Genomic DNA, 26,438 nt, shown 5'->3' with positions numbered 1-26,438 from the left:
TTTGGTACCTCCTCAAAGACAGCGTTTTTCAGCTATCCCCACAGAAAAAAGTCTATAGGCGTCAAACCCGGGGAACGGGCCGGCCAAGGTACAGGACCTCTGGGTCCAATCCATCGAGTTGGAAAGAATTCGTGAAGACGTGCTGCAATACTTCGTGCACTGTGGGCTGGACAGTCATCATGTTGGTACTGCAGGTTCCACCCAATGTGCAGAGGAACGTCTTCTAGCATCTGTGGAAGATGGTCTGTTAGGAGGCTGCGATGCTTGTGTGCGTTCAGTGTTCCGTCTATGAAGAATGGGCCTATGAGGTGATGATTTACTATCCAACACCACATGTTTGCACTCCATGGACGCTGAAGTTACACCTGACAAAGCCAAAGGGGATTGTCAGCAGACCAGTAGTGCATGTTTCGGCGGTTTACCTGGCCCTCATTGGTAAATGTTGATTCGCTACTAAAGAACATACATGATATATCTGGAGTATCCTAGCTTAATGCCAATGTACAGAAGTTAACACGATTCTCATAATCATTTCCATGCAGTTCTTGATGGAGAGAGATGTGATAGGGATGGAACCTACACTATGTGATCAAAAGTATCCGGACACCTGTGTGAAAATGACTTACAAGTTAGTGGCGCCCTCCATCGGTAGTGGAATTCAGTATGGTGTTGGTCCACCCTTAGTCTTGATGACAGCTTCCATTATCGCAGGTACACGTTCAGTCAGGTGCTGGAAGGTTTCTTGGGGAAAGGCAGCCCATTCTTCACGGAGTGCTGCCCTGAGGACAGGTATCGATTTCGGTCGGTGAGGCCTGGCACGAAGTTGGCGTTCCAAAACATCCCAAAGGTGTTCTATAGGATTCAGGTCAAGACTCTGTGCAGGCCAGTCCATTACAGGAATGTTATTGTCGTGTAACCACTCCCCCACAGGCCGTGCATTATAAACGGGTGTTCGATCGTGTTGAAAGATGCAACCGCCATCCACGAACTGCTCTTCAACAGTGGGGAGCAAGAAGGTGCTTAAAACATCAATGTAGGCCTGTACTGTGATAGTGCCACGCATAACAACAAGGGGTGCATGCCCCCTACATAAAAAACACAACCACACCATAACACAACCGCCTCCTAATTTCACTGTTGGCACTACACACGCTAGCAGATGGCGTTCACCAGGTATGCGCAATACCCACACCCTGCCATCGGATAGCCGCATTGTGTAACGTGATTCTTCACTCCACACAACGTTTTTCCACTGTTCAGTCGTCCAATGTTTACGCTCCTTACATCAAGCGAGTCGTCGAATGGCATTTCACGGCGTGATGTGTGGCTTATGAGCAGCCGCTCGACCATGAAATCCAAGTTTCTCACCTCCCGCCTATCTGTCATAGTACTTGCAGTGGATCCTGATGCAGTTTGGAATTCTTGTGTGATGGTCTGGATAGATGTCTGCCTATTACACATTGCGACCCTCTTCAACTGTCGGCGGTCTCTGTCAGTTAACAGACGAGGTTGGCCTGTGCGCTTTTGTGTTTTACGTGATCCTTCACGTTTCTACTTCACTATCATATCGGAAACAGTGGATCTAGGGATGTTTAGGAGTGTGAAAATCTCGCGTGCAGATGTATGTCACAAGTGACACCTAGTCACCTGACAACGTTCGAAGTCCATGAGTTCTGCGGAGCGCCCCATTCTTCTCTCTCACGATGTCTAATAGCTACTGAGGTCGCTGATATGGAGTACCTGGTAGTACGTGGCAGCACAATGCACTTAATATGAAAAACGTATATCGTTCGGGGTGTCCGGATACTTTTGATCACATAGTGTATGTCAGTGGAGAGTGCGTAGGACACTTTCCTGACTCATCCCACTTCCTCGTGAGATTGCGCATGAACTAACGTGCGGATCAACTGCAACAGCAGCAAGAACATTAATTTCCCCCTCTTGTGTTGTCACTTGTTTCTTTCTGTTACATTGTCTAGTTGGTACACAGTTTCACGTAACTGGTTGAAGATGTTGATAAATACTTGCCGAGATGGTTGACGTTTATTGGGGTATCTTGCTGTATGCACCATACAAGAACGAACTGCATTCTTCCTACTCTCTACATACACCGTGAGCATCTTAGCTTTTTCTACATTACTAAATCGCATCTTCCTCTCACGAGTGTCACACACTACTTGACAGGCAAGTCACAATGCACTCAAGGAATACACAAACACGTTGTATGCAAAAATAACAACATCGTACCTAGCAACTGCGGCGGTTGAAGGGCACAAACAAGTGTCGGTGTGGGAACTTTTCAAAATACGATACCTCGTACACTAGAATCCTGTACAAGCACCACTGACATTCTAATTTACCCTACTTTTAGTTTATTAATGTTAATAGGCATCGTTCCATTTAGTTTGTTAATGTCGATAGACATTGTTACACTTAAAAAAGTAGTATGTGTTTGCACAAAAATACACTTCTAAGTATTATTGCAATTTATTGATTGGCTAATAAAACGAGTCCTTGACTACCAATCTGTTGTGTACAAAGTTCCGCGTAATCAGCGCGTACACAACTTTCCCACTAGAGCGCGCCCCGCTAAGCACAACAGCGCAGGCCCAGCTCTCGTCCGTCTCCGCTCTACGAGATGGCGCTGCCATAAAGTCTGACCAAATTCTGCTTCCGCCGATCCGCGTATTAATATGTAACGCAGCCAATGAGATTGCTGCTAACGTAGAACCTTTTCTCCTCGCGGATCACACTCGCGCAGTGATACCTGAACGCTCGAGGTATTATAACGAGTGTACAGACCGCCGATTAACTAGTCTGCATTAGTCTATAGTCAAGTTTCAGTCTGCACCTAATAAGATTATCATATTCCTGTACATAGCCATGAAGAGAAATGTATAGACACTTTGTCAAGTATCAGAGATATGTGAGAATAAGATTAACATACCAAGACCAAAGGAACTTCAGATTGTCAATTGTAAACAGCATCCAGAATTAAGTTACGTAATGTCTATGATTTTTATTATTTTAATAAATGTGTGTGAAAATTAATCAAGTTCTGTTTAAAGTTGGTCACCGTCAATCTGCTACTCTAAGCGTGCAAGTGGCATTTCTATCATCTGACCTAACGGCAGAAGATAAACACGCCACGACAAGACCAAGAGACATATTGCTGACACTCGCCTACTTCGTTAGTGCGACAAGTCAAATAATCTGATGGTGTGTGTACCGAAGGTCTTATAGTACGCACACCACACAATCCATTCTGGTTGGTTTGTTGATTTGGGGGATAAAGGGAGCAAACTACAGGGTCAACAGTCCCAATCCATTATGTGAAAACCGAACATCAATAGCGCTTTCCATTTCTGCAGTATTTGTGGTGCAAGTTTTAGGTGATTCACCCTGTATACTTTTGAATAGCCAAAGTCTCCTGTATTATTTCCCGTGTTGCGTCTTATACTCCCAAATCGACAGTGGAGAAATATTCTATCGCATAAAGACCAGTATAAACGCCATCAGCGAGTCCGAGGTTAACGACCAAGTAGCAGTGCGTGCGCGGCCTGGGTCAATATTGCAGGCAGCAGCTGTGGCCTGTTACAAGGTAAACAGGGGAATGTGGCGCACGCGAACGGGAGCATAATTCTGGCGTGCTTTCCGGTTCACCGCCAGCGCGGTTTTCTGTCGCCGAGCAGCTGGACTTCGGTAACTCACCTTGTGTACGTCAGCAAACTTTTTTTTTAAATTTGGTTATGATTTACTGAACCTTACTGTCAACAGCTTGATACAAATATATAATCAGATGTACATATGATTTCAATATAAATAGTTTGAAAGAAAATGGTTCGAATGGCTCTGAGTACTATGGGACTTAACTTCTGAGGTCATCAGTCCCCTAGAACTTAGAACTACTTAAACCTAAGGACATCACACACATCCATGCCCGAGGCAGGATTCGAACCTGCGACCGAAACGGTCGCGCGGTTCCAGACTGTAGCGCCTAGAACCGCTCGGCCACTTCGGCCGGCAAATAGTTTGAACAATGACATAAAATTATTTTGCTATGTCGCATAAGTGCAGTAGTTATAGCTAATGAATTTTGACGTTACAGGTATGGACAAAATGTGATATGGAAAATAATTCAGCAGAGACACGGAAGTGTATGTCTGGTGTTTAGAGCATTTATGCAACGACAAATAGTACACCAAATTTCATACTGACACGTTACTACACTGTTCAAAAGAATTTAGGGAGCATGTGTATCAACGTCTGGTATGTTAAATCTATTTCGATACAGACTACACCTGTGCTCCGGCTAGCCGCTCGGTTTAACGCACTGCTTCCCGAACGGGAAGGCGTGCCGATCCCCGGCACGAATTCGCCCGGCGGATTAGTGTCGAGGTCCGGTGTGCCGGACAGTCTGTGGATGGTTTTTAAGGCGCTTTTCCATCTGCCTCGGTGAATGCGGGCTGGTTCCCCTTATTCCGCTTCATTTACACTATGTCGGCGATTGCTGCGCAACCACTGTCTCCACATACGCGTACACCATACTTGCTCTACCACAAACATTTGGGGTTACACTCGCCTGGTATGTGACCTTCGTCAGCTCAATAACCCTGGGTTCGGTGTGGGGCGGTGGTAGGGTGGGTGGACTGCTATGGCCTGTTGTGGGCTTGTGTACCACTGAGGGCTACGGTTGGACGAAGCCTTTCCGTCGTTTCTAGGTCCCCGGTTCAATACACAGTACTCGCAATACCTGTGGTCGTATTGCATGGCGTTAGACCTTCGCTTTCAATGTAGGCAACAATTAAAATCATTCGTCTCCTATTGGCTGTGCTATGCATTACAGCTTGAGGTGACCCTTCAGGAAGAAGTGAGTACCGGTGTCCCAGTGTTTTCTAGAGAGGTACACAGATGTCAGTTGTCATTTCGACATTGTATTCTACTAAGCACATGCAATGTGTCATCTTAATGCAATGCACATTGAAAGGTCGGTCTGTTTGATTGAAAAAAGATGGGCTTTCGGTCGTGTTGCTTCAGATGCCAATGCCTCTCCATGTGTCATCCATAGGTTATGGACACGTTACAGGGAGCCAGGTCAGCACACAAGGCAGCTGTACAAGGTCGCCAACACAATACAGCCCCACGTGAAGACCGATATCTGACCATCTCTGCGTTGTGCCATCGTACGGATATCTCCAGAGCACTGCAAGATGATCCCAGAAGGACCAATTGGACCGCTGTGTCCATTCAGACTGTAATGAAAGGGCTCCGAGATAGGACCTTACAACCCAGATGTCCTTATCGACTGCCTCGCTTTACATGACAACATCTTGCAGCTCGCCTTAAGTTCTGTCGTTCCCATGTCAGCTGAAAACTCCGTCACTGGCGAATCGTGTCATTCACAGGTGAGTCCAGATATCATATGACGCAAGGTCGTGTGCGGAGTCCCGTAGTGAGCGGAACCTGCCAAATGTTGTGCGGAAAATTTACAGATTTCCAAAGTTGTGGGGAGGCTTCGTTGTTGACCGCCACACGGATCTTGTCGTTGTCCAAGGTCGCCTTACCGCCAGATAGTACATAGAACAGAACCTTTTGGACTATGTGGCTGCTACATCATTCAGTGGTGGGCCTGAATTCCTTCTAATGCAGTGGTTACCAACCTGGGGTAATTACCCCTGAGGGGTAGAATGTAATTTTCTGAGGGGTGAAAACAAAAGAGGTCAGTTGTGTTTCGGTTACGAAATTAACTTATTTTTACTATATCAATACTATTATCAATATTTCGTAAGACTGTAATACTCATTACATAAGCTACTACAAACTACATTTTTTTTTCAAACAATAGCATTAACGCATGACACACAGTGTGGTGGACGTTACAGCTTGTGAAACGAATGTATGAAGAATATCTTCCTCACACAGTCCATCCACACCTACTTTGCGCCACGAATTTTTGATAGTAAAATTGAGACGTATACGTCACATATGCATAAGTATCTCATGAAAATGCCTTCTCTCAGTTGGAGGCAGTTTCAGAAAAGACCAAAAATTGCTTCATCATTCACTTCGCAACAGTAAATAAACAAATTGACAGCACAACACAACAGTTAAGTATCTAATGACTACTCTACTCCTGTAGGACTTACATCGTATTATTATTATTATTATTATTATTATTATTATTATTATTATTATTATTATTATTATTATTATTATTAGTGACAGTAGCGAGACACAAAGGACTGGCACTCGAGTTCTTCCAATTTCTGTCGGTTCACAAGTAAAGAGTCCAGTAATCATGTGATTTACAGAAACAACAGACGAAAGTATAATAAATACAATTTAATTTGGTTGGTTTTAAGAGGGTGTGCAGGGTGTGGGCGAAGAGAGCGTCGCTAGGGACAGGAGTGGTGCAGAGAAAGCATGTTTTGTAACAAGTGTCTATCCTCACTGTGGATAGTTAGTTTTCCTTTCTGAGGAGTTGCAGGTGCGATGAACTGAGAATTGCTTCATCAGTTATAAAATAAAGTAGTTAGAAATAAGCGGTACCAATTATTTCATTGACTCATTACCTGAAAAATCAAATATTTGACTTTCATCATTTTAAAAATTGAAGTTTCAAAGAAAATCTGTTTTCATTCTAAAGTTTAGTTAGGAGTTTATATTGACGATGGTGGGGGATAGGGGGAGCTGCTACTATCTAATATCTGAGTGCAATCGGGGTAAGATGTCAGAAAGGTCAGGAACCACTGCTGCCGCGCGGGATTAGCCGAGCGGTCTCAGGCGCTGCAGTCATTGACTGTGCGGCTGGTCCCGGCGGAGGTTCGAGTCCTCCCTCGGGCATGGGTGTGTGTGTGTTTGTCCATAGGATAATTTAGGTTAAGTAGTGTGTAAGCTTAGGGACTGATGACCTTAGCAGTTAAGTCCCATAAGATTTCACACACATTTTTGAACCACTGTTGTAATGCCAGGGCGTAAGTGGAGGGCGTGAGGAGTGTCTTGCGAAACCCAGACACGACCGGCGATGAGCCCCGACCTAAGCCTCATCGTGCGTATATGGAACATGCTTGACATGCGTGTTCGTGATCGTCCTGTTTCACCGCGGACTCTCCAAGAACTATCATGGTCTCTCATTGAAGAATGGGAACGGATACAGCTACATCTACATACGCTGCAAGCCATTCTGCGATGTGTGGCGGAGGGTACCCTGTAACAATATTAGTCGCTTCCTTTCCTGTTCCGCTCGCAGAAAGAGCGAGGGAAAAACGACTGACTATATGCTTCCGTATGAACCCTAATTTTTCGTATCGTATCTTCGTGGTCCTAACGTGAAATGTGTCATGGCGGCAGTAGGCCGGGTGATCTCCGTAGACTCACAATGATCATGCCACGTAGGTGTAGGGCAGCGGTTAACGCTCACGGATGGCATAAGCGTTAAGCGTTATTGAATCTCTCAAACTCCAACAAAAAGCACTGAGAATGGTGGGATGAATGACTGTTTCCATTTTGTTTTCGACACATGTCGGACATTTTAGTTCTTCTTATGTAACCAATCTAGGATGTAATTATGTGTACTTAATTTGTGAAAGATAAAGACATAATTTCGCCGGTCGGTGTGGCCGAGCGGTTCTAGGCGCTACAGTCTGGAACCGCGCGACCGCTACGGTCGCAGGTTCGAATCCTGCCTCGGGCATGGATGTGTGTGATGTCCTTAGGTTAGTTAGGTTTAAGTAGTCCTAAGTTCTAGGGGACTGATGACCTCAGATCTTAAGCGGAAAAAGTGGTCCAACTAAAACATTCATATTTCTTTACGTACTACACGAATATGTCACAAAAAATAAGGGTTCCTATTTTCAAAAACGTAGTTGATATCCGTTTGGCCTATGGCAGAGCCATCTAGTGGGCCAACCATAGCGCCATCTGGTTTCCCCCTTCAAGCTAGACGAGTTTCGTTCTTTGTAGTTTTTTCGTTTGATACTTATTTCGTGAGATATTTGGCCCGGTCACTATCAATGAACCACCCTGTTTACACTACTGGAAAATAAAAATGGAACACTTTGACTCAAGCTGCTAAGGTGTTTCATATTTGCACAGGACACTACGAGAGGATAGTTAATGCAATGATCAAAAGTGCAGCAATGGGAGCAAACAAGGAACTGTGTTACTAGCCGTGGCATGTTGCAAGCTTCACGTCAGTTGCTCACCTCTAGAGCCAGTAGCAGCCAGTTTGATATGGTACATAGAGCTCTGTCTATGCCTCCAACATTGTCGTTATGCCACAACAGCGTGGATGTGACTTCTTTTTGCGATTGGCAGAATTTGAGTGAGGGTGTATGGTGGGTCTGCGGGAGACTGGGTGGTCGTGCTGCAGAACTTTGTAAAAAATGAGAGGTGTCCACAGTGCATCAATGTTGTTGCCAGTGGTGTACATGTTTATCAGCCTGCGTCTATTCAGATTCATGCCAAGACTGTCGCATCTTGCAAAGCACCGTATTGGATTGCACTGTGACTTCACAACAAATTAGGGTCTCTGTTGCTCCAGCAATATCAGCGAGGCCCACTTGCAACTGTCTCTGTGAAGCAGGGCTACGATCGTGCACGCCATTAGGGCAGCTTCCTCTCATTCCCCAACATCATACAGCCCACCTCCAGTGGTGTCATGGTAGGCTGTGGTGGGAGGATGAATGGAGACATTTTGTCTTCAGTGATGAGTCACCTCTTCCTTGATGCCAATAATGATCATCTCTGTGCATGCCGTTGTGGAGGTAAGCACCAACTCTAGAGTGTCTACGACAGTGGCATGAAGGGCCAACACCAAGCATCATGGTGTAGGGAACCATATCTTGCAATGGCTGTTCTCTTCTGCTGAATGTAGAGGGGACATTGAACAGTGCACATCATTCAGCCTGTTGTGCTTCCGTTCATGCACAAACAAGGCTACGTGTTTCTCCAGTGCACTTCTACATGTATCCTGCGCCACCCAAGGTGTATACCAACTACTGTGGTGAGAACGATCCCCAGATCTGATGCCTATTTAGCACGTATGAGGCCGGATGAAACATCATCTTGTGCAGTCTGCCCAGTTGAGGCACCAGGTGGAAATTGCATGGCAAGCCTTTCAGCAAGACTACATTCGTCACCTCTCCGATCATCTCCATGGGAGAATTGCAGCCTGCTTTGCTGCAAAAGGAAAGAGGAAAGTGAGTGTGTGTGAAATCTTATGGGACTTAACTGCTAAAGTCATCAGTCCCTAAGCTTACACACTACTTAACCTAAATTATCCTAACGACAAACACACACACCCATGCCCAAGGGAGGACTCAAACCTCCGCCGGGACCAGCCACACAGTCCATGACTGCAGCGCCTGAGACCGCTCGGCTAATCCCGCGCGGCAAAAAAGGAAAGTGTCCAGGGTTCTAGAAATGACATTTTGTATGCCCTGTTGATTGTACTCAGATCAGTACGACTCTGTCGGTTTAATTGTGTGTGTGTGTGTGTGTGTGTGTGTGTGTGTGTGTGTGTGTGTGTGTGTGTGTGTGTGTGTGTACTCCCTGAACAATGTATCAGTAAAACTTCCTTCTTCTGGGTCGACAAATTCTTGGTGTTCTTTTTTTCATTTTCCAGTAGTGTAGTAAAAACGGGCTCTGTATATTTGAGGATCTTCGTGGCACAACAAAACAGGAGCACTTGTTGGGAGGGGCATTTTCAGTTTTAGGAGGTTTTGCAGTGAATGGTTTTGCTGTGCCTCACAGAAATTCCAGGAAAACAGAACGTGATTCACATCCCCTTCTTCTTTCTTCTAACAGGCGCAGAATGAGTGTTGTCTTTGATGTCTGTTCAATATAAGTGAGAAGGAGTTGAACCATGGCTAGTACTTATTCTTACCGAGGTAATTTTCAGCTTCCTGCTTGCCTAAAATTTTCGAAAGGAGTGAAGTTTCTAATTACTGGTTGTGTGACAGCGTACTATTGATCTTTATGACAGATTGCTAGGCGCCAAATCTCTGCCCATTCTTCTTTGACCAGTTTCCGTGCCCATCGTATGGAAGTTTCCACAATGGAATGACGGCAATGAAAATTTGTGCCGGACCGGTACTCGAACCTGGATTTCCCGGTTATCGCGAGCGGTCGCCTTACCGTTAGGCTACCCCAACACGTTTCACAACCACACCCAAACTTCCATATGTCATCAACCATGTATCTACAATCTGCATTCCTACATGTATTATGCATTTTCTCGCAAAGGGCAGACATTTAATTGAATAAATACGATAGTGCAGTGCAGAGTTCTGAATAGGACAAACACTGCAGCATCGCTTTCATTCGCCGACACCAGGTAAGCGACTTTCAATTAAATGTAATTAATGTACGAATAGAGGTTGTAGACATATGGTTGACGATGTGTTTGGATCTGACGGTGGAGCGTGATCGGATAGCCTAGTAGTAAGGCGACCGCTCGCCATAACCGGGAAATATGGATTCGAGTTCCGGTCCGGCACAAATTTTCATCGTCGTCATTCCATTTTACAGTTGATGGTCACCCATAATCGCAGCGGCGAATACATTTCATATATTTCATAACGGATGTAGTTGCCTCAGTGCATGGTCCTTCGGACACGCATTCATGTCCGAGGGATGCTTCGTACTTCTGAACAACTCAGGCACTGCAATATCGTTATTGTTAATCGACACTGAAATATTAATCAAAGCCAATTTCATATTCAGTACTTTTTTCAGGTATTGGAGTTATAGATATGGAATCTTGGCGTCCAGTGTGGAAACAGTTGTTTGGTTCTTATGCACCATATCCGGAATTTTCTAGAAAATTAGTGAGGTCCCAACATCCATTCTGGAGCAAATCAAGCGTAGAGAAAGCGGTAAGAATTGCCTTCTCTTGTACGTGATCTTATGTTTCAAGTATTCTTCAAACATAAACACTCATTTTCTTAAAATATCTTCTAAATAATTTTTATTGAAGATAGAACTCTATGATTTATAATTTCTGGAATCTTTAAAAAATTTGCTCTTTGAAGCAGGCAAGACATGATTTTGAGAAGGGAGCTCGCGAATTTATGGAGACAACACTAGAACTGGCGAGACAGCAGCGACCGTTGGCTCAGTGGGGGTATTACGCATACCCATACTGCTTCAACTACAGAGAGCAGAACTGTTCACGTGATGTGGAAAAGCAGAACGATGGGTAAGATACACTATCTGTTTACACATAGCGCAGAAAAGATTAATCTCATCACAGTCAACTCATTAGTGATATTAATTCTATAATTACATTTATTGTGGCTACAAAACTTGATAGCCACTCTCTAACAAGCTAGCGAGGTTTCGGGGGTAGCTTAAGCAAAGGAAATTAGTTGTTGGTTAATGTCATATTACATGGATTATTAGCAGCATTAATCGTAATGATGTGGAATGAGTCATTTTACACCCACATAGCTCAAAATGGTTCAAATGGCTCTGAGCACTATGCGACTTAACTTCTGAGGTCATCAGTCGCCTAGAACTTAGAACTAATTAAACCTAACTAACCTAAGGACATCACACACATCCATGCCCAAAGCAGGATTCGAACCTGCGACCGTAGCGACACCCACATAGCATATTCATTTTTAAATATGGATACATGAAGACCTTTAATTTTTTTTTCTATTTTTAATACAGATGTGAGTTAGTATTACTACCCATTACATTCAATACATTTAAAAAATTGAAATTTTCTGTGGAACAGAAGGAGTTGCGAAGGATAAAATTTTTCAGTTTGATTTGAAATTTCACTTTCCTGTCTGTCTGCCATTTTACATCACTGGTCAAGTGATCAAAAGTTTTGTTGTAGCGTACTGAGCCCCTTTTTTTCAGAGTACTGAATGTCATTTTTTTCTTCTGTTATTATAAATATATGGTGTAGCAGCAGTCAGAATTCCATGACTCCTTAAACAGATGTCTACAAGATGCTCATGGGTGAGCATCATATGTTATTATTATAGCACTTTTCTGAGCAATCAAAACCTTCTGCCTTAAAGATGAGTCACCCCAGAATATTATTCCATATGCCATTAGTGAATGAAAATACGCAAAACATGTCGATTTATTGATTTGTCTCTCTCCAACGTTTGGTACTTCTACATGTGCAGAACTGAATATGTTGTATCTTTTTTAATCTGAGAGTGAGACCATTCGCAGAAAACCGCCCTATAATACTTTTAAGAACATTATTTACCATTTCTTCTGTTGCTGTATGTATGTTTCCCTCGCTTACAATTGTAATGTCATCCGCAAAAAGAACTACTGCTTATTGTATTTTAGACGGGAGGTCTTTTCATAGGCTATATGAGAAACAATAGTGGATCTAGGAGTGACCCCATAAATGATTTCTTCGCAGTTAGGCGAATATCCCCTGCTTACATTGGTTGAATTATTAAGTACAACTTTCCGCGGTCATCCAGTTCATACATGAGCATCCAAATTTATTTTTTCCGTGGATACCCTAACGCCATTAAAACGAATGCTTGTGCTCTCACAATCGTAAATGCATAGGCCTCTACGAAAATTGTTCATCTAAAAGATGGTACAGGCTCGTTTATTTCATTCATCGGTTCTGATTTGGGGATTCTATGGTTTCTCTAAATCAGTGCACGTGAACACTGGATTTGTTGCTAATAATAGACAACTTCTCTCTTCCTTATCCATTACTAAGAATTGTAAAATGAAGCAACACTAATGCTGTATGTATATTATTATTGTTTTCATTCCCACATTTCATAGTTTCACTTTCCTAGTTTCGTCTTGTTCTTTTTAAACAAGTTTAATGTCTCTCATGGTGTGTTCTATGACACTGTGTCACTGGCTAAGGTACCCAATTGATTTAAAATTAAATAAAAAATAAAGATACCCAAAAAGTCTAAACTTGAACTCAGTTCCTCGCTAATATGAACTGTGTTGCCACTACATCCAGTCCATATGGGAGATTTAGCACTCCTGACACCTCAGTGAATGTCTTTGTTCATCTGACCCATGACTGTGAGGTCTGCAGACCCTTGGACGGGGTAACTGAGTGAAATGATTAGTCAAAACACGATATCTTACGTCCAAGCCATGCAAGGGGCCTGCAACGTAATGAATATGCCAAGGTGATTTCTCCCAATAAGTAGGCACTCCTGTCATGTAACAGATTTTCATTAGTCACGACATATCCATTACATTGCAGATTCAGCATTCTGAGCGTATTTCACTGATATATTTTCATGACTACATTTCCATCGATTTCATCCCTGTTACCTCCATTCATTGAATTTAATTCAAGTTATATATATCGTTTCAGGATAAGCCGTGATACTCAATTATATCCAGTCCTCTGATAACCCTATATTTGTTTCGCAGTAATAGGAGGAAGTGGTTCAAATGGATCTGAGCACTATGGGACTCAACATCTGAGGTCATCAGTTCCCTAGAACTTAGAACTACTTAAACCTAACTAACCTAAGGACATCACACACATCCATGCCCGAGGCAGGATTCGAACCTGCGACCGTAGCGGTGGTGCGGTTCCAGACTGAAGCGCCTAGAACCGCTCGGCCACTTCGGCCGGCTAGGAGGAAGTATCAGTAACAATGAAACTTGGTGTTCTCCGTACATAAACATCTCCTGCTGTAGGGAATAGTTTTAAAGCAGCTCACCATACCATTTTATGTGTTCCAATTGATCAGCAGTCCAAATTTTGTGCTCTTTGCATCACATAAATTCATCTTTGTGTTCATCTGGTTTGCAACTGTGTTTTCTTTGTCTCTGTGTTTGTTCTCTGGACGCTCTGGACAGTCGCTTTCGTGAAAGTGGTCTGGTAGCATTTTTTTTTTTTACTGACTTGTTTCTACGAATATGTTCAGTTTTTCTTCTATTATTACGCTAATTTTCATATTAAGTAACGTGACACGCTGCAGTAGCTCCGTCACTAATGACCTCTTCGTCGACGGGACGTTCAACCATAATTTTTCTTTCTGTCCCTCTTTTTGCAGTATATCTAGATACGCCTAGTAGATTTCTTCCTGTTATCAATGATGCACTAATTGTTTTCGCTTCGATTTTTTGTTATCGGTATTAGTCTATAAAGACAGACACGGCAGCAAATGAGCACAACAATCATCACAGAGTTATTGTCGATCCAGGCCACTGCCAGAGATGTCGTAACACAAGCACGAACATCAATGATCTCTGTACTATTGGATCGATCGTGTCGTTGTTACAGTGCCACGACTTGATTTTATTAGTATAAAATACACCACATAACATTACAATACGTAATACACAATAACGAGACTGATATACTACTCAGTGATGTAATTATCAACTTTATCAAGGACCGCTTGACATGTAATGCCACATATCTTCACAAACCAACTAACAAACTGTCGGATTCCTGATACGGAGAATCAGTTGTGTATTTCGTTTCAAGGACAGACAAACAAGCTGTAAAACAGGTGGTCATAGTGTTTTGGCTCATCAGTGTAAATGCATATAAACGATTCATCACTTCAGATACCAACTGTGTAAAAATTTATTTCTCTTTAGACTGAAACGTAATTTTAATTTCAGTGTATACTTAATTCTCCTCAGGAACCACGAGATACAAATCTTACAGGCGTGCGGTAACTTTCTTGCCTCAGCAATACAGATAACCGTACCGTAGGTGCACCCACGTCAAAGGGGTATCTGTAGAGGGGCCTGACAACATATTGTTCCTGAAGAGGGACAAAAGTTAATTCGTAGTTTTTATCGACAGTAGAATCGTGTATGGAGAAATGTTGACAACTTTGGTCAAGAAGTGTCTGTATTGTTTACGATACATTATTTTACGAATTAAATGAACTTTAAGATTCGTCTAATGTTGTTCCTAATTTATTGATTTTTGCAGCATGTCATGGCATTCTTTTACAGACAGTACATAGTATGAGTAAAGCATACACTATGTGATCAAACTATTCTGAACATCCTTGTGTAATGGTGATGGTACTGTGAAGTGAACATGCGAAGGATTCAGGGCCATTCAAACCTCTTGTACTGACAGAAATGAAGCATCCAGCATCGTAAAAGATTCAAAGCGCAAGGAGTTAAAAAGAATGGGGTACGCCACAACGGTCGAGCACCATGAGGAGACACACATTTCAGGAGTCAGCGCCAAGCGACGTTTGAGGTGGTGTAAAGAGCGACCCTAGTGGACAGTGGATGTCTGGAAACGAGTAATCTGGACTGATGTATCACGCTATACCCTTTGGATTTGCCGAAAGCCTACCGAGCCAAGTGGCACAGTGGCTAGCACACTGGACTCGCATTCGGGAGGACGACGGTCCAATCCCGCGTCCGGCCATCCTGATATAGGTTTTCCGTGATTTCCCTAAATCACTCCAGGCAAACGCCGGGATGGTTCCTTTGAAAGGGCACGGCCGACTTCCTTCCACATCTTTCCCTACTCCGATGAGACCGATGACCTCGCTGTTTGGTCTCTTTCCCCAGACAACCCAACCCAACCCTAAATCGCTCCAGGCAAATGCCGGTATGATCCCTTTGAAAGGGCACAGTCGACTTCCTTCCCCATCCTTCCTTAATCCGATGAGACCAATGACCTCGCTGTCTGGTCTCCTTCCCCATACAACCCAACCCATCCCTAAATCACTCCAGGCAACTGCCGGGATGGTCCCTTTGAAAGGGCTCGGCCGACTTCCTTCCCCTTCCTTCCCTAATCCGATGAGACCAATGACCTCGCTGTCTCGTCTCTGGCCCCCGACAACCCAACTCCCCAACCCCCGAAAGTCTGGAGAACGTGCCTACAAAGAAGTGTGGTAGAGGCAGTGTTACGGTGTACGGATGTTTTTCGTGGCTAGGATGTGACCCCCCAACTGCGCTTAAGAAAATGGTGTATGCGGAAGGCCATGAACATATTTTACAGTACTGTGAACTGCTTACAGTAGACGAACAGTTTGGAGAAGATGATTGCTTGTATCAGGATGACGATGCACCCAGTCGTAAAGCATATCTGCGAGGCAATGGTTTGTGAGCAAGAACATTTCTGAAATAGACTGGCATGCTATGAGTCCAGACCTGAACCTAAGGGAACACCTTCGGCACGGGTTAGACCGCCGACTTTGCTCTAGGTCTACATCATTCCCCTCTTTCGTTTCGGCTCATGAGGAATAATGGCTTGCCATTCCTCCATAGATATTTAGACGTCTCATGAAAAATGTTCCCAGCAGAGATGACGTCGTCATAACAGTGGGTACTTTTGATCAGATACTGTAAGTGAAGTGATGGAAGATCAATTTTCCGATCAGCTCGTCCATGTCAGGATCACACTACAGTTTAGAAATGGTACAACGGAAATTTCATCTTTTGTTTCACTACTTTGGAAACAGTTCGCTTCATTCTTCTCGAGAACAACAGGCTCGTGTGGATTCAGGATCGTAATTTCTGCACATGTACATCTGTACATGTTCTGCTCGCTGCAAGTACTCCTCCTGAGGTTAGCAGTGGGTAGTACACCACTGATTGACAGCTACGCATACTTGGCATCACATTGATACGTGCGTCACCCCAAAAAAAATGCACAATATTTTTCTTTTCAAAAATTCAACTTCTGTTCTATATTTTTGCTATTCACAGAGATCATAGCAACATTCTTCCAGCTTGTATTCACATTTAATTCGACCTATTTCCGCAAGTTGCGCTGTCATTACACTTCAAGGCAGCTGCTGCACTTGATATTCGTCTGAAGCAACGTGCTATTATACAGTGAGGTGACAAATGTCATCGGATAGCGATTTGTACGTATACAGATGGCGGTAGTATAGCGTAACAAGTTGTAAAAGACGAGTGCATTGCCGAAGCTGTCATTTGTACTCAGGTGAGTCATGTGATAAGGTTTCCGGCCTCATTATGGCCGCACGACAGGAGTTAACAGACTTTGAATGCGGAATGCTAGTTGGAGCTAGACGCATGGGACATTCCATTTCGAAAATCGTTAGGGAATTCAATATTCTGAGATCCACAGGGCCAAGAGTGTGAGGAGAGTACCAAATTTCAGGCATTACCTCTCACCACGGACAAGGCAGTGGCCGATGACCTTCACTTAACGACCGAGAGCAGCGGCGTTTGCGTAGAGTTATCAGTGCATACTGACAATCAGCACTGCGTGAAATAACCGGAGAACTCAGTGTGGGACGTACGACGAATGTATCCGTTAGGACAGTGTGGTAAAATTTGGAGCTAATGCGTTATGGCAGCAAACGACCAACGCGAGTGCCTTTGCTAACAGCACCACATCGCCTGCAGCGCCTCTCCTTGTCTCGTGACCATAACGGTTGGACCCTAGACGACTGGAAATTCGTGACCTGGTCTCATGAGTCCAGATTTCAGTTGGTGAAGGCTGATGGTAGGGTTCGAATGTGGCGCAGATCCCAGGAAGCCATGGACCCAAGTTGTCAATAAGGCACTGTGCAAGTTGGTTGTGGCTCTATAATGGTGTGTGTTGTGTTTGCATGTCCAACTGAACCCATCATTGACTGGAAATGGTTATGATCGTCTACTTGGAGACCAGTTGCAGCGAACAGCGATGGAATTTTCATGGATCATATTGCGCCATGCCACCGAGTCACAATTGTTCGCGAATGATTTGAAGAACTTTCTGGACAATTCGAGCGAATGATCTGACCACGGAGATCGCCCGACATGAATCCATCGAACATCTATGGGACGTACACGAGAGGTCAGTTCGTGGACAATTTCGTTCACCGGCAACACCTTCGCAGTTATGGACGGCTATAGAGGCAGCATGTCTCAGTATTTCTGCAGGGGACTTCCAACGACTTGTTGAGTCCATCCCACGTGGAGTTGCTCCACTACGCCTGGGAAAAGGAGGTCCGACACGATATTTGGAGGTATCGCATGACTTTTGTCACATCAGTCTACAGTTCCTGTGTTGCGACAACAAGACAGTGACAGGCGTGCACAGGAGGTTGAAGAATCTGTATAGAGGTGACGCCGTTGATCACAGTACATTTACTCCTTAGGCAACCGGATTATCTGGTGAAAGTGGGCGCACCAATATTCGGGACCTTCTGCGTAGTGGCAGACCGAGCACTACACAGACTGCTGACAATGTGCAACGTATTCACAATCTGATTTTGACTCACAAACGCATTACAGTGAACGAGCTGTCGATCCGACAGCGAATAGAAAAGCGAATGTGCGCAGAATATTGAGACAGTTGAAGACTACAAACGATTCTCCCAAGAGGGTTCCGAGAATGTTGACGGAAGACAGTGTGCAGCTAGTTTTTGAAACAGTAAGAGAATTAAGGAGATCACTTCCTTACAAGAACTGTGATGGGAGAGGAAACGTGGTTCAAAAACGATGTAAAGTCTCTGATCATAAGTATCCGGACGCCTATTACTGGACATTAATATGGAGTGCCTTCACTCTTCGCTTTTATGGCGGCTTAAACTCTGCTGGAAGCACTTTTTATGAGGTGTCTGAATTTCTGTGGAAGAATGGCAACCGATTCTTCCCCACCAGGGTAGAAGAGAGCGCTAACGCACTGCTTCCTGGACTCGGGTAGGCGGGTCGGCCCCGGATCGAATCCGCCCAGCGGATTAACGACGAGGGCCGATGTGCCGGCCAGCCTGGATGTGGTTTTTAGGCGGTTTTCCACATCCCGCTAGGTGAATACCGGGCTGGTCCCCATGTTCCGCCTCAGTTCCACGGCTCGCGGACATCTGAACACATTCGCACTATTCCATGGATTACACTCGACGCAGACAGTTGGGGTACACCAATTCCGTCCCGGGGTGGTATGGAGTGGTGGCAGGAAGGGCATCCGGCCACCCCTTAAACATTAACATGCCAAATCCGATTAACGATGGCTGACCCTGCATAACTACGGGACAAGGATCAAGCGATAGCATAGAGTAAAATGGCAACCCATTCTTCCTCAAGATCCGAAATCAGAGAAGGTAGTAATATTGAACGCTGGGTGTGGAGCGAAGTTGACATTCTAACTTACCCCAAAGGCGTTCCTGTCTTGATACCACCTCCTCTGCACTTCACTGTTTGACACTAGACACGATGGCAGGTAACGTTCTCCAGGCATTTGAACAATGCAAACTCTTCAATGGAAAGGTGAAAGCGTGATTGGTCACTCCAGATCACTAGTTTCCAATCATGAGCTACCCAGTGGCGTCACTCTTTACATCATCTCAAGCGTCCCTTAACACTGACTACAGCAATATGTGGCTTATGAGGAGCAGTTCTACAATTGTAGCCCATTCTTTTTAACTCCCTATTCGCAGTCATTGAGCTAGCTGGACTGCTGGTAGCACTTTGGAACTCACGACTGATTCCTTCCGTTAATTTCATGCGATTTTTTTCAACCACTCTCTGTAATGCTCGAAAGACCCTGCCCATCAGTACATGAAGTCTGCCTTGTCTTGGTTGAGCTATGGTTGTTCCTTCACATTTTCACTTGACAGTCACATCAGCAACAGTCGACTCGCGCAGCTTTAGAAGGTTCGAGGTCACTGAGCTCTCCTGCCGTCACAGTCTGCTGTTATTGCTTCTCTACTCCCCGCCTCCTTTTACACTGGTGGGTCCGTCTCTCGTGACGTCCAGTGCTCAACTTTGCTTTACACTGGGGTCCCCGGATGCTTTTGATCCGATGATGTATTATCATTTTTAAGTGACCGCCTGAAGATCTCCGAGGAGAAATTTAATTGTTATGACTCTAATCTGTATTTCGTTTTTGGAATCTTGGAGAGACGAATTCTCCGATTTTGGATTCACACACAGCATGTCACCATAGAGTCGTGGATATAGATGCTATCAGCTGCTAAAACCTGCTCGCTCGCACTATTCTTTAGTGACATAGCGACGTCGGATTATCGCGTCTACGTCAGAGCTAGTCTGCAATGCTCCGCAAAGGCCATTTCTCAGCTCCGCTGCCAGCAGAGCTCGTATAAAATTATTTATACATATGTTTCTCAAAAGCTGTTTAACTGTCAGTTCTTATAGATAACACACATGGTAATGTCTTACAAAAATATTAAGGTGCCTAGTCACAACAATGCACTAAAACAACTGCAACGAACTGTCGACTCTACCATCGAAAGAGATATAGATAAATGAAGTTTCAAGCAAAGAGTGTGAATGTATGTTGCGAGAAAAAAGTCTTGAGGTGCTTTTAAAATGCTACGCACACACACACACACACACACACACACACACACACACACACTCACACACAGATCTTAAAAAAAGGTTTGCATCACCTCGGTTCCGAGAGTTCCGGAAACTGTACAGAAAACTGGAATAGAGAGCAACATAAACATCATTTCTGCCCTTTTTTATTGCTCTTGAAAACCATACATTGCATGTTGTACCACCGTACAGCGAGACCTTCAGAGGTGGTAGTCCAGACTGCTGTACACACCGGTACCCCTTCGTCTAATAGACACTACTCATGCACGGTTGTTTACATCTAGCCGGCCGGTGTGGCCGTGCGGTTCTAGGCGCTTCAGTCTGGAACCGCGTGACCGCTGCGGTCGCAGGTTCGAATCCTGCCTCGGGCATGGATGTGTGTGATATCCTTAGGTTGGTTAGGTTTAAGTAGTTCTAAGTTCTAGTGGACTGATGACCACAGATGTTAAGTCCCATAGGACTCAGAGCCATTTGAACCCTTTGTTTACATCTTTGGGCGGGTTTAATGCTGAACAGCCAGAGAGACTGTGTCTGTGATACAATATCCACAGTCAACGTCTATCTTCAGGATAGTACAAAATGGTTAAAATGGCTCTGAGCACTATGGGACTTAACTTCTGAGGTCATCAGTCCCCTAGAACTTAGAACTACTTAAACCTAACTAACCTAAAGACATGACACACATCCATGTCCGCGGCGGGATTCGAACCTGCGACCGTAGCGGTCGCGCGGTTCCAGACTGTAGCGCCTAGAACCGCTCGGCCACAAGGGCCGGCTATCTTCAGGAGTTCTGGGTATCGTGTGTGTGTGTGTGTGTGTGTGTGTGTGTGTGTGTGTGTGTGTGTGTGTGTAGCATTTTAAAAGCGCCTGCAGAACTTTCTCGCAACATACATTCACACGTCACAAGAAAAGACGTGCGAATGTATGTTCCGAGAAAGTTTTGCAGGCGCTTTTAAAATGCTTCATATATAGTCGACATTTCGTTGCAATTGTTTTAGTTCATTGTTGTGACTAAGTACCTTAATATTTTTGTAACCCATTTCCATGTGTGTCATCCATAAGAATTGACAGTCAAACAGCTTTTGAGAAACGAATTTTAGTAAGAAATGTAGCCACCGAATTTCTCTCCTATTTCCGAAAAACTGTCACAATTTTTCAATTTGTACATCGAAACCAAAGAGGAAAGTGCTAAATACATCCATATCTTGGTTGCATTCCATCTGTGATACGTAAGGAAATTACCAGTAGTTGCTAAATAAACTTAGAACAATATTATTATTTTAATCATTAAATCCAGAAATAACAAGTAAATATTATTTATTTTCGCTTCTATATTTGTGTTTCAGGATACAGTGGCTCTTCGATGAGAGCACTGCGCTATTTCCTTCCCTGTATTTGAGCAAGTCATCGAAGTCAACACCACAACATGTACCATTTATGCTTGGACGTCTACTGGAAGCGCGGAGAGTTGCACAAAGGACACCACGCATTGTTGGTCCTCGAATTTATCCTTACGTGTGGTACAGGTACCATGACTCAACAGACTTCCTCACTCATGTAAGTTTTCTCAACCAAAACATGTCCTATTGATAAATGTACATATATTAGTCATATCCAATTCATATATTTTTGCTTTTCTAAACTGTTCATTGGCGCATGCCACGTGCGGAATATTTGCGAATCTAACCAACCTCTCGGAAAGAAGTGTGCAATTGTTTTCTTTTTTGTAAGTGATACCCCTAGTCCAGTCTCACATGAGAAACTTAAGAAATGAAGATATATTGATCTACTTTTTAAGTTTCCATGAATAGACCTGAAATGATGGATGAATATATTGGCAATCCACTGATGTCACAATACAAACAGGTGTACTTCGAGGTGTTGGATAATGTTGTAACACAAATGGAAACTGCTCTTCCTTAAATTAGGCGATTCTACTCAGTTCGCCAATTATGATCATAATTTCCCAGTGGGCGGAATGGATTCATTATTACAAACGGATGGTGGGTCCTTCAGTCGCTCACAGTTGCGTCTAGAACTGGAGACTGTATTTTCTTATCAGCATAAAAAACATCGCTCTGTCAGTTTGGGAGACATTATCAAAAGAATGATTGAGAATGAAACGGATCAAATTATTCCAGAAGCTTACGAACTATTTTGTATAATTGCTATTTCTGCAACAAGTGCTTCAATTGAAAGGAGTTTTTCTTGTCTTTAACGCGTAAAAACGTAATTTAGGAACAGTATGGCCCAGGATCGCTTATCAGCTCTCGCTTGTACGCCAACTGAAAAACCATTACTGCCAGAATACTTGACAGAAGCCGTGACACATGGTATGACGACGTCATCGAAAGATTCGAGAAGAGGAAGCATCGTCTAGTTAACTTGTTCTACAAGTAACAATGCTCAAACGCCCACTCCACCAGTTCGTTTCCAAACAAAAGTGATTGTCGTTATTATTATTATTATTATTATTATTAGCAGTAGTAGTAGTAGTAGTAGTAGTAGTAGTGGTCGTTAGGAACGTTAGATATACGTACATTAAAAGCGAAGGAAAGAGGATTCTTCAGTATGTTTCCTGGTCACTCCAGAATTTAGTGGAACCGCGCGACCGCTACGGTCGCAGGTTCGAATCCTGCCTCGGGCATGGATGTGTGTGATGTCCTTAGGTTAGTTAGGTTTAAGTAGTTCTAAGTCCTATGGGACTGATGACCACAGCAGTTAAGTCCCATAGTTCTCAGAGCCATTTTCAACCAGAATTTAGGCCCATGATGCGCCCCTGGACTCAACGTTAGTTACAGTCAATCTTGAGTTACCACTGACTAGCTTGTTAATGCCTGGTGCGTCTATTAATCCTGGTGCACTTATAACCTGTCATTGATACCATGTGGAAACAGTTATTTCTGCCACCCCATTCATAGTCGAGTCAGTAGCGACCTCTGGAAGTAACACCATTTCTACACTGTTTTTCCCTGTACCTTGCGGGTCCATCAAAGGTGCATTATTTGTAACCGAGACAGTTCGACAGTTCAAAAAAATGGTTCAAATGGCTCTGAGCACTATGGGACTTAGCTTCTGAGGTCATCAGTCCCCTAGAACTTAGAATTACTTAAACCTAACTAACCTAAGGACATCACACACATCCATGCCCGAGGCAGAATCCGAACCTGCGACCGTAGAGGTCGCATGGTTCCAGACTGGAGCGCCTAGAACCGCTCGGCCACTGCGGCCGGCTTCGATAGTTCATATAGTTCTTCTTACACTACTGGCCATTAAAACTGCTACACCAAGAAGAAAGGCAGATGTTAAACGGGTATTCATTGGACAAATATATTATACTCGAACTTACATGTGATTACATTTTCACGCAATTGGGGTGCACAGGTCCTGAGAAATCAGTACCCAGAACAACCACCACTGGCCGTAATAACGGCCTTGATACGCCTGGGCATTCACTCAAACAGAGCTTGGATGGCGCGTACAGGTACAGCTGCCCCTGCAGCTTCAACACGATACCACAGTTCATCAAGAGTAGTGACTGGCGTATTGTGACGAGCCAGTTGCTCGGCCAGACGTTTTCAATTGGTGAGAGATCTGGAGAATGCGCTGGCCAGGGCAGCATTCGAACATTTTCTGTATCCAGAAAGGCCCGTACAGGACCTGCAACATGCGGTCGTGCATTATCTTGTTGAAATGTAGGGTTTCGCAGGGATCGAATGAAGGGCAGAGCCACGGGTCGTAACATACCTGAAATGTAACGTCCACTATTCAAACTGCCGTCAATGCGAACAAGAGGTGACCGAGACGTGTAACCAATGACACCCCATACCATCACGCCGGGTAATACGCCAGTATGGCGATGACGAATACACGCTTCCAATGTGCGTTCACCGCGATGTCGCCAAACACGGATGCGACCATCATGATGCTGTAAACAGAACCTAGATTCATCCGAAAAAAAGGCGTTTTGCCATTCGTGCACCCAGGTTCGTCGTTGAGTACACCATCGCAGTCGCTCGTGTCTGTGATGCAGCGTCAAGGGTAACTGCAGCCATGGTCTCCGGGCTGATAGTCCATGCTGCTGCAAACATCGTCGAACTCTTCGTGCAATGGTTGTTGTCTTGCAAACGTCCCTATCTGTTGACTCAGGGATCGAGACGTGGCTGCACGATCCGTTACAGCCTTGCGGATAAGATGCCTGTCATCTCGACTGCTAGTGATACGAGGCCGTTGGGATCCAGCACGGCGTTCCGTATTACCCTCCTGAACCCACCGATTCCATATTCTGCTAACAGTCATTGGATCTCGACCAACGCGAGCAGCAATGTCGCGATACGATAAACCGCAATCGCGATAGGCTGCAATCCGACCTTTATCAAACTCGGAAACGTGATGGTACGCATTTCTCCTCCTTACACGAGGCATCACAACAACGTTTCACCAGGCAACGCCGGTCAGCTGCTGTTTGTGTATGAGAAATCGGTTGGAAACTTTCCTCATGTCGGCACGTTGTAGGTGTCGCCACCGGCGCCAACCTTGTGTGAATGCTCTGAAAAGCTAATCATTTGCATATCACAGCATCTTCTTCCTGTCGGTTAAATTTCGCGTCTGTAGCACGTCATCTTCGTGGTGTAGCAGTTTTAATTGCCAGTATTGTACATAGCAACACATCATGCTTCTTGGTTAGTGCTTCAAATTAGTGATAAATTTTAGAATCACATACAGGAACGTGGACTAGAGATCACCATAAACAGTCACCGGCATTTTCTACCGTTTTTGTCGTTGTGAGTGAGGTTTGGTATGTGCTGTGTTTGCAGATATTACGAGTTCTCCATCTTTAAGTGCTGTATAAACATTGAAGTTATTTGGAGGATATTGTTAATTCTTCATTACAGAGTTTTATGGCGAGTAAAATTCTGTATCTCTTTAAAATTAGTTACACAAGGTGGGAACGGCCAAGCAAAAGCCGTATTTCGTCAGTCCTGCACCATCTTTTACCTTGAAACGGCAGGTCTTCTAGTATGCAACACATGATATTTGCAAATGAACTGAGTTCTTTACAGTCTTGAAAATGGTGATCTGAGTTTGTTGTCAATGGCTTGTGTTTCAAAAAGTTTTCAACTTGTAATTAATTTGTTTTTAATAATACATCTTCTTAATTTGATTTCGCTTACTGTTTATTGGTGCGCAGTAGTGTAATAATGGAGCACATGTGTTGTGGGCTGGCTAGAGAGCCAACCCGGTTTTGAGAGGAAGCCGAAAGGCACGCGTTTTAGCTCACGCAGGCTGGCGTGAGGTCTGGAACAGGTCAAGGAAATTAGACGAGCAAAAAAGGACATAGCTGTGGAGTACTTAACTTTAATCCATAAATGGTGAACATCGCTCTTGACGGTACATGTTTTACAGCATCAACAGTAACTGGTAATGGCGCCTTGCTAGGTCGTAGCAAATGACGTAGCTGAAGGCTATGCTAACTATCGTCTCGGCAAATGAGAGCGTATTTTGTCAGTGAACCATCGCTAGCAAAGTCGGCTGTACAACTGGGGCGAGTGCTAGGAAGTCTCTCTAGACCTGCCGTGTGGCGACGCTCGGTCTGCAATCACTGATAGTGGCGACACGCGGGTCCGACGTATACTAACGGACCGCGGCCGATTTAAAGACTACCACCTAGCAAGTGTGGTGTTTGGCGGTGACACCACATTCCTCCCCCGCAAATCGGCGGACGGTTGTGACATAAGGCTTCCGCCCGCCGTGGGGAGGACCCCATGTTGACGTATGCGACGAGGTGGGGAGCCTAACAACAGGCGAGGCTGTGCCACCCGCACCCTGCCATTCGGACCGAGGGGAGCTAGGAAACGCCTGAAAACCTGCTCCAGGGTGCACGCCAACATGCGGTGTATGCGCCCGTAGAGAGACAGGAGGGGCCGAAGGGTCGACCTCCATCGGGCCGGGGCACCCGACGGGCGAAGACGACATATGGTCCGGAGCAGGCAAGAGTGCCATGGCGGAGGACAACTGGTCACGGGAAGCGATCGGCGGCGCGTGACCCAGGGAGGCGCCCGGCGGTTGCAGCGACGCGTCCACTGCGGGCGTCGCCGGCGGGAGAACAAGTGGCGGCGGCGGCGACGCGTCGCCATTGGGCTAAATGGAAGGCAGCGTCGGTAACACCTGGGGCTGAGGCGAGCCAG

At 44.7% G+C, this 26,438-nt stretch overlaps 1 protein-coding gene across 2 annotated transcripts in view; it reads left to right on the top strand.

Moving 5' to 3' along the window:
- The window catches only part of LOC124722942 (hyaluronidase B-like), a 199,776-nt gene that overhangs the window by 155,299 nt on the left and 18,039 nt on the right, over window positions 1-26,438 (top strand). The window contains exons 3-5 of one of the 2 annotated variants that reach the window (XM_047248105.1): window positions 10,738-10,877; window positions 11,034-11,200; window positions 21,597-21,807. In XM_047248105.1, the coding sequence (XP_047104061.1) occupies window positions 10,738-10,877; window positions 11,034-11,200; window positions 21,597-21,807 (518 nt within the window). The remainder of the gene's footprint in view (window positions 1-10,737; window positions 10,878-11,033; window positions 11,201-21,596; window positions 21,808-26,438) is intronic. The other variant, XM_047248106.1, reaches the window with a different exon arrangement.

Source organism: Schistocerca piceifrons, chromosome X (genome assembly GCF_021461385.2).
Source record: "Schistocerca piceifrons isolate TAMUIC-IGC-003096 chromosome X, iqSchPice1.1, whole genome shotgun sequence".
NCBI classification, from domain to species: domain Eukaryota; kingdom Metazoa; phylum Arthropoda; class Insecta; order Orthoptera; family Acrididae; genus Schistocerca; species Schistocerca piceifrons.
The sequence above is the reverse complement of the archived record's forward strand: the minus strand, read 5'-3'. Positions and strand labels throughout refer to the sequence as shown.